This window comes from Episyrphus balteatus, chromosome 1, assembly GCF_945859705.1.
Source record: "Episyrphus balteatus chromosome 1, idEpiBalt1.1, whole genome shotgun sequence".
Taxonomy (NCBI): Eukaryota; Metazoa; Arthropoda; class Insecta; order Diptera; family Syrphidae; genus Episyrphus; species Episyrphus balteatus.
The window spans coordinates 135238998-135252587 of NC_079134.1; the positions used below are offsets into that span (position 1 = coordinate 135238998).

The 13590-nt window shown below is 30.3% G+C and overlaps 3 protein-coding genes across 3 annotated transcripts; 2 read left to right on the top strand and 1 right to left on the bottom strand.

Annotated features, from left to right (window-relative positions):
• Positions 1 to 270: 270 nt before the first annotated feature.
• Positions 271 to 1281, bottom strand: LOC129905665 (protein FRA10AC1). Its single transcript, XM_055981200.1, has 3 exons — positions 946 to 1281; positions 728 to 887; positions 271 to 668 (listed from the first exon to the last, which is right to left on the bottom strand). The coding sequence occupies exons 1-3, from the start codon at positions 1246 to 1248 to the stop codon at positions 325 to 327; spliced, it is 807 nt and encodes a 268-aa protein (XP_055837175.1). The 5' UTR covers positions 1249 to 1281; the 3' UTR covers positions 271 to 324.
• A 2146-nt stretch (positions 1282 to 3427) lies between these two features.
• Positions 3428 to 4261, top strand: LOC129905666 (alpha/beta-tubulin-N-acetyltransferase 9). The gene is made up of 3 exons (XM_055981201.1): positions 3428 to 3573; positions 3652 to 3761; positions 3822 to 4261. The coding sequence occupies exons 1-3, from the start codon at positions 3497 to 3499 to the stop codon at positions 4241 to 4243; spliced, it is 609 nt and encodes a 202-aa protein (XP_055837176.1). The 5' UTR covers positions 3428 to 3496; the 3' UTR covers positions 4244 to 4261.
• A 6144-nt stretch (positions 4262 to 10405) lies between these two features.
• On the top strand, positions 10406 to 13453 carry LOC129905664 (lambda-crystallin homolog). The gene is made up of 3 exons (XM_055981199.1): positions 10406 to 10578; positions 10648 to 11026; positions 12778 to 13453. Exons 1-3 carry the CDS (start codon positions 10538 to 10540, stop codon positions 13312 to 13314), a joined length of 957 nt encoding a protein of 318 aa, XP_055837174.1. The 5' UTR covers positions 10406 to 10537; the 3' UTR covers positions 13315 to 13453.
• Positions 13454 to 13590: the final 137 nt, after the last annotated feature.

A 13590-nucleotide genomic window follows, 5' to 3' on the forward strand; every position in this document is an offset into this window, starting at 1 on the left:
GATCACAGTGAACAGGCCTATGCATTCAGCTAAAAAAAATACAAATTTATTTTTTTAAGATTTTCGAAAATTATCCAAGAGGTACCCCTTGTCTAAAAAATCGGAATTTTCAAAAATTTTCTCCAAATCCATCGAATGATACATTAAAAGGAAGGACTCCTTAGACTCTATTCATAACTGAAAACCAAAAGTTTGTATAATTTCAAATTGCTAAATTATTTGCAATCCAATTTTTTTTTTCTTTTTTAAGATTTTCGAAAATTATCCAAGCTGTTTTCATTTAATTAATTAATTTATTTATGTGATTAATTTTTATAAATTTAACTACAACAACAAATCCTCTAAATATTTTTCAAACTCTTCTTCACGTTCAACAGTTTCAATTTCTACTTCCGGTTTGCTCCAAATATTCATTGCCTCTTCTTGACGACTTTCAGTATTTCCAGAACAACTTTCATCCTGTAGAGTTGTCGACGATGAAGGTTCTTCTTCTTCAACTGTCTCACTTTGTGACTTTTCAACATCTTCAACTTCTTCATCATCATTATCGTTTTTGCTCTTCTTTCGTTTCGATATCTTGTGTTTGGATTTTTCCAATCTTTTTTGTTTTTTCACTTCACGTTTTTGATGAGTGTAGTTAAGGAGTTTAGAACAATCCGGACAGAGTCCTATAAAATTCATTATCAAATAAGTTTGTACAAATTTTATTGAATTAGTTAAAACTTACGCAATTTAATAAGAGCATTCATTTTCTGTCCTTTTTCCATGTATGCAAAATTCACTTCCCAACTACGTAGGGTCTCTTTCGATGGACACTTTCGACTTCCACATATAAATTGACCTTTCCCGGAGACAACTTCCTGTTCGGTTCGCCATCTGAGAGCAATCTTTGATATTTTCTCACAAAAAAATATGAGCTTTGATTGAAAATTAAACAATGGTTACCTTATTTTCCTTGTATCTAGTTAAATCGGAAATGCAATATTCTTTGAATAGTTTGTCGTAGTATTTTTTGGCTAGCCGAGATTCCCAAGAATCGGGAACATCTTCGTCTTCCCATAGGAATTTGTGATTTTCACGAATGACATCGATGTCACGTTTGTGTTTACTATTTTGTGATGCAGCTTTATTGAGGATGAAGTTTTTAAGGATATAATCGTGCCGGTCTTGGCCATTTAGCGATTGTATCGGGAACATTACTTTTTTTATATAAATTTTATTAATTTTATTTGACCATAAATTTTTCATGCAGTTCAAAGGGTTTGTTTATTTGGATTTTTTCTATGTAAAATGTCAAAATAAAATATTAAGCTGTAAGCACAATGCGAAGAAAAAATTCTATGTTAATGGAATCATTCAACTTAAATTACTTTACTTAACACCACGTGCTCACCAAACATTTTTTTCTCGTTGATGAAACTGAATAAATATTTTACTCGACAGAAGTGCTATTACTAAAAAGGATTTGAGAGTCGTGCTAAATAAATACATTTTTTCTATACTATTTGACATTCGAAATGAGATAATTTGCGAAATTAGGTGTGTTAAGAAGTTTATGAGACATGAGAGAGAATACTCTCAGAAGGAAGTAAAACTACGAAAGACTGCAAACGATTCTGGAACAAGTTGAACACCATTATACAACACAATTTCATATTTTATGCTTAATTCGATAAACAAAAACCACTTTTTGAATGCAAAAAAAAAAAACACGTAAACGCGATTCAATTAAAAAATCACCACAATTTGATTTGTTTTCTTCTTATAGCCTTTTCACACCAAGCCAAAAACGCGGTTTTTGCGAAAAACCCTAAAAACCTTTATCAAAAACACAAAAGTTTTTCCATACGTTTTTCATAAACCACAAGTTTTCGTAAAACACAAGTTTTTGATTAAACTCGCCAAAAACCCGAAAATGAAAACATTCAACTCCAAACGAAATAACCAAACAAATTTTTTTTAGAATTCAGCAAAAATTCAGTATTTTTAAAATATTCCTTGTAATTAATCAAATTTCTTTTCAGTAATTATAGAAGATGGTAGAGCAGAAAAAAACAATAAAAAAAGATGTGGGGGACCGAAGATGAAGAGTTCCTTTTGGAACTTTGAGCTGAAAAGGAGACACAGCTCAGAGGCTTTTTCCTTGTAATTGGTGTCTCAAAGAGGAAGAAGCTTTGCAAAACTTTTATATATTTCTCTGTTTTGTGTTGATGAATTATAATTATATTTAAATTGTCAGAGTTCATTTTATTCGATCAATTTTGTGAGCTCAAGCTGATTTAAACAACAAAAATTAAATTCCATCGAAAACTTGACATTTGGATGTCAAAATATTTTAAACGTCGAACAAAAATCTGTGAACGCTTTTCAGGTTTTTGAAAACTTTTTGCCATAAACCGCGTTTTTGGGTTTGGTGTGAAAAGGCTATTAAATTTCAATGTTTGAAGAAATTCTTGGGACTAAATTTTGTAGTTGGGAACAGACTCGATACCAAAAATAACCAAATATTACTAAATTCGGTAGTTTTCGACAGTGTGGAACGGATCTAAAATCTCACTTGAGTTCTAGTGAAAGAAGGCTAAAAAGCTCCAAAACTACATATAAAATAAAACCTCAGCTATACTGCCGTTGTAAAAAAAAAATACAAATTGCTGAGACATAAGTTAAAATATTTTTGTCCAACTGAATATCAAATTAAAATACATATATCGCACATGTACTACAAAAGTGTCACAACTCAAAAATCTTCATTTTTCAATAGAGACGATAAACCAATTTAAGGAGAATAGAACGAGTATATTTATTATTTACTTAATTTTTAGAATAGGAAACACACTTTTAACCAATTTTAGACAACCACCATCATTTTAACTATCTTAAACCTTGGAAATTCACGTTTTTAGAGTTGTGACAATTTTCGTGATCTTTGGACTAAAAATGTGTCATTTTTGTCAAAGTAGTTTTTATTTCAAATGAAACATCTAAAACGACATTTTACCTTCTGGAATAAAAACTATTCAAATTATATCAATGGCAACTAGATAGATTTGTCCGGGAAAATTTCAAATATTTTTTTTTGTCAATAAAGCCTGGTACGCTGCTCGCGCTAAATTTTAGCTCCCATACAAATTATCGAAAATTTTTAGCCGAGATAAAATGGATCCCATACAAGTTATCGATAACTTGTATGGGAATTTTATCTCAGCTAAAATTTAGCGCGAGCAGCGTACCAGGCTTAACTAAAAAAATCTGTTTTTTGAGTTGTGACACTTTTGTAGTACATGTGCGATATATTACTTAAAATAATTAAAAAAAAATAAAACCAGCAGTGTTTTCCACCCCTTAAAGCAAAAGTTTTTTTTTCTTCTTTGCTGAATGCAGTCAACCATTTTATCGATTATTTCGATAACCAAACGTCAGCTGTTCAGCCAAAAATGTTTATTTTGGTATTTTTTGAAGAAATAAACCGCAAGGTTTAGCAAGGTGTAAAATCAAAATGAAATTAAACGAAAACATTAAAATTATTGGATCAAATGTTATTCTCGTTCCTTACGAAGCCAAACATGTTGAAAAGTGAGTTTTTTAAGGGCTTTCTTCTGAATAAAATCATCAAAATCATGTCAATTTATACCAATTTATCATTGTGACTAGATACAACAAGTGGATGCAAGATCCTAAACTGCAAGAACTGACTGCTTCTGAACCGCTTTCAATAGAAGAAGAATATCGAATGCAAACCTCTTGGCGAAATGATGATGATAGTAAATAAATGTAAACTCTCTAATCCGGTTGCTCCTCTTTTAAAACAAATTTCCCTTTAGAATTAACATTTCTTGTAGTTTCACGACAACTGTTCTCTGAAACCAAAGACGAAATAGAATCCTTAGTTGGAGATACAAATCTATTTCTAAGAATCGATGAAGATGAAGAAAATAATACTAAAGTTCGTGTCGCTGAGGCAGAGATCATGATTGCAGAACCTTCATTCAGACGTCAAGGATTGGGCTGGGAAGCAATGTTGCTTCTATTGAAATATGCACAAAAAAATCTTCCTATTGATAAGTTTGAAGTTAAGATTGGATTTGAAAATGTGAAGAGTATAAATATGTTTGAAAAGATGAAATTTATAGAAACCTATCGAACGGAGGTGTTTAAAGAGGTAACATTGGAACGTAAAGTCACAAATGATTGGATAAGTTGGCTTGATGAGCAAGTGCAATTAACTGTTGAACAGTATCAATAAATTTAAATTAATTATTTATCACCAGTATTTTATATATCGTCGGTGAAACCAGAAAAGTGTGTAACTCCAAATTTTCTGAAAATTAGATTTGAATGCCATCTGTTAGACAAACCTGATATCTACCGTTCCTTAAACCGAGAATCCCCTTAAAGTTCATAGTTTTTATTTTATTAGCAAATTAGAAAATGAAAACTCATACAAATGCCTTCAAAACGATTTTGTTTTTTTGCTCTCCTATAAAATTTGCTAAAATGGAGTTACACACTTTTCTGGTTTCACCGACGATATTATTCTAGTATATGTAGATTTTGTAGTATTTTGAACTTTACTTCTCGCTTTGTAGTGACTTAATAGATTTGCTTTATCTTTTTGGGATATCGTTGACAAGCGTAAAACGCTATTATAGCGTTTTCGTTTGGTTATTCTTAGAACGGTCCAGGACTGTCCGATCCGGAATGCCAAACGAACAAACTTATAGCGTTTTCGTTTGGTCGTCCGGGATTCTGAAACTGTTCGTTTGGCACTCAATGACAGTTCTAGTTCTGAAAAGAGAAAATCGATTCCGAATTTTGAGGCAGAATCAAAACGAGAGTCACGCACACAAGTTCACACTTAAGACGTCAAAGTAATAAAATGTGATTGTTTGTTGTTCATTTCTGAAAATTGAGATTTTTTACTATAGGTCGTTTCAAATCAAAAGTCCCATGGAAAATTGAGCAAAAATAAAAAAACTCATTCTCTTACTGGAAGGAAGCATTTATGAGGCAGCTGAACTTTTTCTAAAATTACGATAAAATAATAAAGAACAGTTCTTGATATCCCTATTTTAATTAATTGATCCCTCTGTGAGATTCACTGGGTTAGCCTCAGAAAGCGGAGGCAAGTCTCCCGGGCTTGCATCACTCCATATCCGCGAACAATACAAAAAAACATACAATTATTTAATTATTTATCATTTGAAGGCAGTTGGGATAGCTTTGCCGAAGATATTGTTATAGTACTAGGTGAAGATGGACCAATTAAAATACTGATATCAAGAACTGTTCTTCATTATTTTATCGTAATTTTAGAAAAAGTTCAGCTGCCTCATAAATGCTTCCATCCAGTAAGCGAATGAGTTTTTTTTTAATTTTTGCTCAATTTTCCATGGGACTTTTGATTTGAAACGACCTATAGCATTTCTTTCATTCAAACAAGCATGATTTGTTGTTATTTTTGAGTTGATTTGTCGCAATGAGCCAATTAAATTGAGTTTTTTGTTTATTTGTTCTCAATTTTATTGGAAGGGAGAAAATAAACTCTGAGTCAGGACTTTTGATTTGAAACGACCTATATTCCTAACTTTAAATTATATTGAAATAAAGTAAACAAAACAAAAAAACGATAACTTTTTATGGAATAAACAAATTAAATAAAATAAAACTTTCATCAGACGTTCGCATTATTTGGCGGTTCACAAATACAAAGAAACCCAAACTTCAGAATCAAAAAGAAGTATCCAAGTTTGTTCGTTTGGAATTCCGGATCGGACAGTCCCGGACCATTCTAAGAATTACCAAACGAAAATGCTATTAGATACTTCTTTTTGATTCTGAAGTTTGGGTTTCTTTGTATTTGTGAAACGCCAAATAATGCGAACGCCTGATGAAATTTATATTTTGTTTAATTTCTTTATTCCATAAAAAGATATCTTTTTTTTTTGTTTTCTTTACTTTATTTCAATATAATTTAAAGATTGGAATAGTAAAAAAATCTCAATATTCAGAAATAAAGAACAATAATAACATTCCATTACTTTGACGTCTTAAGTGTAAACATGTGTACGTGCTTCTCGTTTTGATTCTGCCTCAAAATTCGGAATCTATTTTCTCTTCTTTTCAGAATGAGAACTCTCATTGAGTGCCAAACGACATTTATCTCCTGCTTAGTTACTTTTTTTTATTGAAAAAGCAGCTTTAAATACTAAGCAATAGATAAATGTTCCCAAAGGAACGCAACTTTTTGTTAGCATTAAAAGCGTTGTGTGGTTTATCCCCTGAATACAATGCGGGGCACATTTAGCTGCAGCTTGTAGTAGTGTCAAAATTTTAATGTGAGTCAAATTAAAGTTTAGATTTTGTCAATTTGCTCTACAAGCTACATCAACGTATTCAGGGAGCTAAAATGAAACTATGAGTCACCTCATCTAGAGCATCAGACCATTGCATGCATTTTTTCAAATCAGAATATAAAAGACTTGCGTTTCTTAATTTCAAAATTAAGGCAGTTTTTTTTGGTAATTTTTCATTCCTACAAAAAAAACAATATAAGTGTGTTTGGCTAATTCCTTGGCTAAAATATGAAAAGTATCAAATTCTTAGAGTGGGGATGAAGTATTTCATAAAACTACACAAACTAAAAAAATAATTGAACTCAAGAAGCAAAAATTCCGGACACTTTTTATTTTTAAACAAATAATTTTTCGATCTATTCCTACATATTTTTTATTAATTTGAAATTCTTAAAAAAAAACACATCTACTGTTATTTATTTTCCATGTGAAACGCATTTTGACAAATTCAAATTTTAGCCGCAAGAAATAATAACGTCAAAGTACCCAAAATAACGATTTTTTTTGCATTTTCTAACGCTAATATTTTAAAAAACGGGAGCTTATAAATTTTTCGCCGGTACGAAATGCCGGTAACTATCAAACAAAATATTTGGTATTCCCTACTTTAGTAATAAAAAGTATTCATAAACCTTATTACAAAGTTTCAAAAAAAATTATTAGTCCGTATTGGAAATATAATACATATTGATTTTTGTAAAAAAATCATATTTTATTCAGCCCTATTCTGCTATTCGATTGACATGAATCGAATTTATCGGTTCATTAATCGCGCCAAATTGGCTTTGAAAACCTCCAACAATCGGTGGCAAAGGGTTGCTTCCATCTGCTTTAAAAGACTTTCAAGTGAATCGAATAGCAAATGCTGATTTTAAATAATCTGCTAATCTTTGATAAAAATTTTAACTTTAATTAATAAAGTAAGTTTTTTGTGTAAAAAAATGCAAGTGAGTAATAAATATAATACACGACATTACCACAACCATTGCATTGTACAGAATTAACGCAAGTGTGGACCGGTGCATAGAAAATACATATATATGCTTTAAAAATCAAAGACAAAATTAGTATGCAGAACAAGCTAAATTATAGCTTCCATACAAAATTCTTTACAAAATTTAGCCGAACTAAAATTTAGTCATCCATTTCATATTGTTATGTATCATATATTAGCGGACGGAAAAAATTTAGTACTAGGTTGGAAAAATTAAATTTGAACATTATTTGTACATTTCAACAAAAAAAAAAAAATGCTGACACCGATGCCGTTTTATATTGATTTTTCAAAAACATTTCATACTCATTTTTATTCATTGTATATTAAATGAATGCATCAAAAAATTCAGAAAGCTTAAGGATGAGAGAATGTCTAAAGCAAAATAAGATTCCATGAGCTGTACCATCCAATACATTTTCCATCGAAATATTGAAGTTGTTTGAAAAGTCGAACATGAATCAATTGATGAAAATCATACGAGCTGTTTCCCAAAATTAATTCTTAAAAATTGTTCCCTGTCATAGTATTCTCACGTTTGATTGGTATTTCAAGTTTTTTTTTCTCGAATGCATAATAAAACGAATATTATTAAAAAAGCCTATTCTATCCCAATAACACTCAACTACCAAATAATATAAATAATATGAAGAGAATTACAGTCAAGTTGTGATTGATTAATTTATAGAGTTTAATAAAAATACTACCATTACTCCTATTTGCAAGTAAGTACTCAATAAAAAAAAAAAAAAACAAATCTAAATTAATTTGTTTTATTGTTTACGACTTTTGAATTCACCATCATCATACTTATCTAATCTAACTAACCCTATATGAAACAAGTATTTCTCCATAAAAACAATCAAATATGAAAAAAGTCACTATTCATGCCGCTTCAGTTATTAAACATTTTAATAAACATTTTAATACAAAAATTAACCATTGTTAATTTTTTTGTTGGTAGTCATACATAATATCGATTTCGAAAGATTTGAGATTTTCTGTTATTTTGACCTTGCTGCGCCACTGAATGAATGAATAACAAAATAAATCAAAAAGTATAAATATTATTGTAATGTTTTTGATAATAAAAAAAAAAAAATAGGTACCGCCCCTTCCCTCTTCCCTTTGCATGTCTAAATAGTTTTTGCCAGCAAAATTTGAAAAAAAAAAAACACAATAAACTACTTTATTGTTTGTGCTACAGGTATCCATAACAGTGGCGTATTTTGGGTGGGGGGTTATGTAGGGGATTGAATGGTTTGGCTGGCGATGCATGAGGCCATAGGCATCACAGCAGAGAAACTCATTGATGATCTGGCAAAAAAGCCACTTAATAACTTATCATAGCACTATTTTACTCAGATAACAAAAATCTAAAAAAAAAAAAACGATATACATTCTTCGAATTCGCTTTAAGATTATTGAAATTCCAATATTAACCCGAACCTCCCGTTATGAAAACCTAGTTACGCCCTGGTTCAAAAAAAAAAAACCATTGAAAGATATTTCTGTACGTTAATATGCTTCCAACGTGCATTCGGTTCTATTTAAGGAACAGGACAGGAATTTATAGAATATTTTAAATTAACTAATTTTTGAACATCAAATATAAATATAAATGCATTAAAAAATACAGTTATACAAAAATACTGATTAATATTTCCCTAAAACAATCAACTTGAACCAATTTTAAGACCAGGTACTTTCACCTGTACAAATAAACACTTACAAAAAATATTTCCAACAAGTTTTGAGTGCGCAAAACCAGGGTCCGGCAATATAGGTAAAAATTAAAAAGGCGCTAATATACCACTGAAGGCTTTAGTCCAAAGCTTATTTCTAAATTTCCCATCACTGACTAAGAACATCATTCAGAAAAGTTTTAAAGTTTTTAATTAAACAACAGAAATCATACCAAAAATCTCAAGAGGTTTCATAAACGTAGACAAATAAAATGCACGACTGGGTCGTATGTACGTGCTCTTGGAAATCAAACTGATAAAATATTTAAGATTTTTTCATACAAATTTGGTAGATTTATATGAAAATAAAAAAAACATCCAATTCTTTCTTCAAATGAAAAAAAAAAAAATAATGAAATTGAGCTACAAAAAAGTATGAAGTTTAATTTCTTTTATAAAGATGCATTTTTAGAAAAAAAATTCAAAATCGTTTTTTAAAAATCTAATTTTTTATTAATAATTATTTTTTTTTGAAAAAAAAGCTTTAAAAAAAGTTGGTATGCCATTTAGCAGAAACTATTAATCAACACCTAAAACCAAAATTAAAAAAAAAAAAAAAATCGATTTTCAGAAAAAAAAACTCAATTTATTTTTAAATCCAAAAATTGTTTGTTTTCAAAATTTTATTTTTGATTTACGTATATAAGAATTATAAAAGTTTAAACCAAGCAAATCTTTTGGGAGAAAACTATATTTAAAAAAACGGTTGTATGGGAGGTACTGTTAATAACGATTTTTGAAACAAAATTTCATGAAAAGATAGACCTTGTCTAAAAACTAACATTTGGATTTTGTTATCAAAATCGTAGCCGTTTTTGATAAAATTAAACTTTTAAAAAATCGGTATAATATGGCAGATTCCGTTATTTCCAAAACTTCTACATACCAATTTTGAAGTAGATCGGCTCATCCGTTTGGAATGAAGCTCCTTATACAGACCGACATCGACAAACCGACAGACAGACCAACTGACTGACTTTCGAGACCCACTTTATTCGCTTTCCCTATCATCGTTTGATTGTTATCTCAACAATTAAGTTAAAATGATAAAATTAATCTCTAACTTTTAAACTTGCCAAAAGGCGCAGAAAGTTCTAGCTTCGGCTCTGTATATGCTATTACCCCGCAAGTTGTTGTTATTCCTACCAACAAATAATTGACAGAAGGTGTCAATTGTTGTTTATGACTGATGATTATCTAGAAGCTTTAATGGTTTTGCCTGCTCTCTCTCTAGCTTCAGTTATTAAACTCTTTTAAGTTGATTTTAATCAAAAATTTATACAATCAGTTGTTTTATTCCACAAAAAAAAAACACAATCTTCTTATCTCCTATAAGCTTGTTAGGTAAGTTCAAACAGACGTCAATCTATATTAATCATTACGCTTTGGAACGTTCTCCTGTACGGTCGCGAGCAGCTTAAAAAAATCAAATTTAACATTAAAAAATGGCAAGCTTAAAGAAGGAAAAAATCGGTATCATTGGCAGGTAATTTATTGATTGTAGTTATCTTTTTTCTAATTTATTAATAATTTTTTTGTTTTTTCAATAAATCAGTGGCTTGATTGGGCGGTCATGGTCGATGTTATTTGCATCGGTAGGTTATCAAGTAATGCTTTATGATATTTTGCCAGAACAAATCCAAACAGCATTACGTGAAACTGAAAAGGAACTAGCTTCATTAGAAGCAAAAGGTTTGCTTCGAGGCAAATTGAACAGTCAGCAACAATTCAAATGTATTTCGGCTACAAATGATCTCAAGGAATTAGCCAAAGATGCAATTTTCATTCAGGAATGTATACCAGAGAGACTGGAAATGAAGCAAAGTCTGTATTTAGATCTTGATAAAGTTGTTGAGGCAAAAACAATTATGTCAAGCTCAACCAGTACATTCTTGCCATCGTTGTTTAGCAAAGATTTGAAGCACAGAGAAAATGTAAGTATTTTTTTGTTGATTATTTTTGTTATTGTTGTTTATATAATGATTATTATTATTTATATTGTTTCAAGTGTTCAAGTTTTTTGATAAGTTAATGCATTATTTTATCAAGTTTTTTTTTCTGTTATTTTTGTTTTGTCTTGTTTATTTAAGATTTTAAATTTAGATCAAAATAATCTTTTGGGTATTCCAGTATTTCAGTATCTTGTTATGAATTTCTTTTAGAAGTGATGAGTGCAAATTATATATATGCACAATTTCGTACATACTAAGCCACGTAGTTACTCTTGGCGCAAAGGGGTGCAAGAGACTATTGATTATAATCCAGCCTCCACTATTTAGACTTTTTTCAGGATTACCTCCTCATGTGAGGGATTTTCAAAGTCTCCAAGAGTCTCCTTTTTCGTTTTACCTCGGTAGAAAAATATAGACCTCATCCATTCTTGCAATCTAGTAACACAGACACAGGAGTGATTGAGAGTTAAAAATTGCTTGATTTTAATCCACCTAAACATAATCAAATAGATATCTCTCATATTAAGTATAATTTTGCCTTATATAATTTATGCGAAATATTCCCAACATTTTTAGGGATGATTATTTCAAGAAGTTTTGTACATACAGAGCTGGTAACGCTTATCTTCTTTAACTATTTCCTTTTGACTTTTTCCATAAAATGAAGCCTTTCGATTATGTAGGCAAAACACTGAAAAAAGTAGGAAAATTTTAGCGATATTTCTCTTAGCACTAGAAACTTTGAACTTCAAAATTTTAATATGTTTTTCTTGAGTCAAGTTTTTTTTTAAGCTACAAATAGACCCACAGAGTGACTGAACTTGACAAGAAATCAAGACTTGCTCTATGGAACAAGCAATTATTCGTTTCGCATAGAGACAAGAACTTCTTTCGAGATATTAAGTGCAGTAAGCAATTTATACCTGGGCGAAACGCATTTCAGACTAAAGGTCACAATACTTTTAAAATTTAATTTTATTCATATAGTCCACTTAAAATAAACAAAATATAATGAATTAATTTTCATAATTTTTGTTTTCTGTTTTGTCTCTTCTTATGTAAGGAAAAACACACGCAAAACATTCGCTAGCGACAAATCCAATTAACATACATCGGATTTTTCTAAAAATGATGATTTGAAAATTTCGACAAAAATATGAACATTAGAATGACTGAAAAGTTTTTACGTTGCAATTTATTGGTATACGAAGTAAGTTCCTAACATGGTCCTTAGACATGCTTCTTTTTGTTGCTTATAATAATAACAAACAAGTTGTTGTTGTATCACTGCAAGTCTTAAAAAAGCCACACACAAAACAACTTCGAAAAAAAATTTTCGTTTTCGAAATTCCCAAAAGGGACTTATAACTATTTTGAATGCTTTTACTTTGGGCCGGCTTTAAAGCAATAAATCTGAAAAATGATAGAGAAACTGAACAGTGTGAAAAGCTTTCTCTCCGAATATTAACTGATTTTGATCAAACGATTGGATTGCGAAAGAACCATAGTTTTATTTATTATTATTATTATGGAAGTCAACTGTTAGATGTTTTAAAATTAGATTCTAATATCTTATTCGGATAAAAACCTAGGCCATACTCCATTAAATTAAAAAAAAAGGAAAATTTTTAAATTTGTATGCTATTTGTAAGTTTTCTTATTATTAGAGAAATTTTAAATCTTGCAAGCTTTTTCAAATTAAACAAAAAAATAAAAACGCATTTATTTTACAGATCGTCGTTTCTCATCCAATTAACCCACCTTACTATGTGCCTCTTGTTGAAGTCGTACCTGCCCCATGGACCAAACCAGAAGTTGTCATAAAGACACGTGCTATTATGGAAGAAATTGGTCAAAAACCAGTCACACTAAGTCGTGAAATCGAAGGATTTGCCTTGAATCGCATTCAATATGCCATTTTAAATGAAACCTATCGTCTGGTCGAAGCTGGCATTTTAAATGTCAAAGATATCGAAAGTGTTATGTCCGATGGTCTTGGTATGCGTTATGCATTCTTGGGACCCTTAGAAACAGCTCATTTGAATGCCGAAGGAATGAGAAATTACTTGGAACGTTACTCACCCACAATGTATGCCGTGTCTCAGACAATGGGACCAACACCAAAAATGGGAGGCGAAACAGGTGCTGAAATTGCTAAGCAATTAGAAGCTATGGTGCCATTAGATAAATTAGCCGAAAGACGTGCCTATCGTGATAGTTGTCTAACCAAGTTGAGCATGCTGAAAAATGATATTAAAAAAGGATTTTAAACAAAATTCCAGTTTTTAGTGTTTTTGAAATTCGTATTTTTTTATTATTTACAATGGAAAAATAAATGAAAAAAAAAAAACTCAATAGATTTGTATAAAATAAACAATAAAGTGAATATATGCTATACATAACCATCAATGTGGGTACGTGTTTTCTTATTTTTTCGTTTTTCATTTTCTACATAACAAGCTTATTTCCAAACTTAACTTAAATGCTACTACTTATAATCGTAGATTGTATGGATAATTTGTCTTAAAATAAAAAGATTTCTTAAT

What these genes read in the sequence shown, in the direction of transcription:
- LOC129905665 (XM_055981200.1), bottom strand. Translation starts at nt 1,248, where the DNA reads ATGAAAAATTTATGGTCAAATAAAATTAATAAAATTTATATAAAAAAA. An exon ending in CTAGATACAAGGAAAATAAG is followed by an intron (nt 888 to 945) that starts GTAACCATTGTT and finishes AAAATATCAAAG; the next exon opens with ATTGCTCTCAGATGGCGAAC. An exon ending in GAATGCTCTTATTAAATTGC is followed by an intron (nt 669 to 727) that starts GTAAGTTTTAAC and finishes TGAATTTTATAG; the next exon opens with GACTCTGTCCGGATTGTTCT.
- LOC129905666 (XM_055981201.1), top strand. Translation starts at nt 3,497, where the DNA reads ATGAAATTAAACGAAAACATTAAAATTATTGGATCAAATGTTATTCTC. An exon ending in GAAGCCAAACATGTTGAAAA is followed by an intron (nt 3,574 to 3,651) that starts GTGAGTTTTTTA and finishes CATTGTGACTAG; the next exon opens with ATACAACAAGTGGATGCAAG. An exon ending in TTGGCGAAATGATGATGATA is followed by an intron (nt 3,762 to 3,821) that starts GTAAATAAATGT and finishes ATTTCCCTTTAG; the next exon opens with AATTAACATTTCTTGTAGTT.
- LOC129905664 (XM_055981199.1), top strand. Translation starts at nt 10,538, where the DNA reads ATGGCAAGCTTAAAGAAGGAAAAAATCGGTATCATTGGCAG. An exon ending in AAAATCGGTATCATTGGCAG is followed by an intron (nt 10,579 to 10,647) that starts GTAATTTATTGA and finishes TCAATAAATCAG; the next exon opens with TGGCTTGATTGGGCGGTCAT. An exon ending in ATTTGAAGCACAGAGAAAAT is followed by an intron (nt 11,027 to 12,777) that starts GTAAGTATTTTT and finishes TTTATTTTACAG; the next exon opens with ATCGTCGTTTCTCATCCAAT.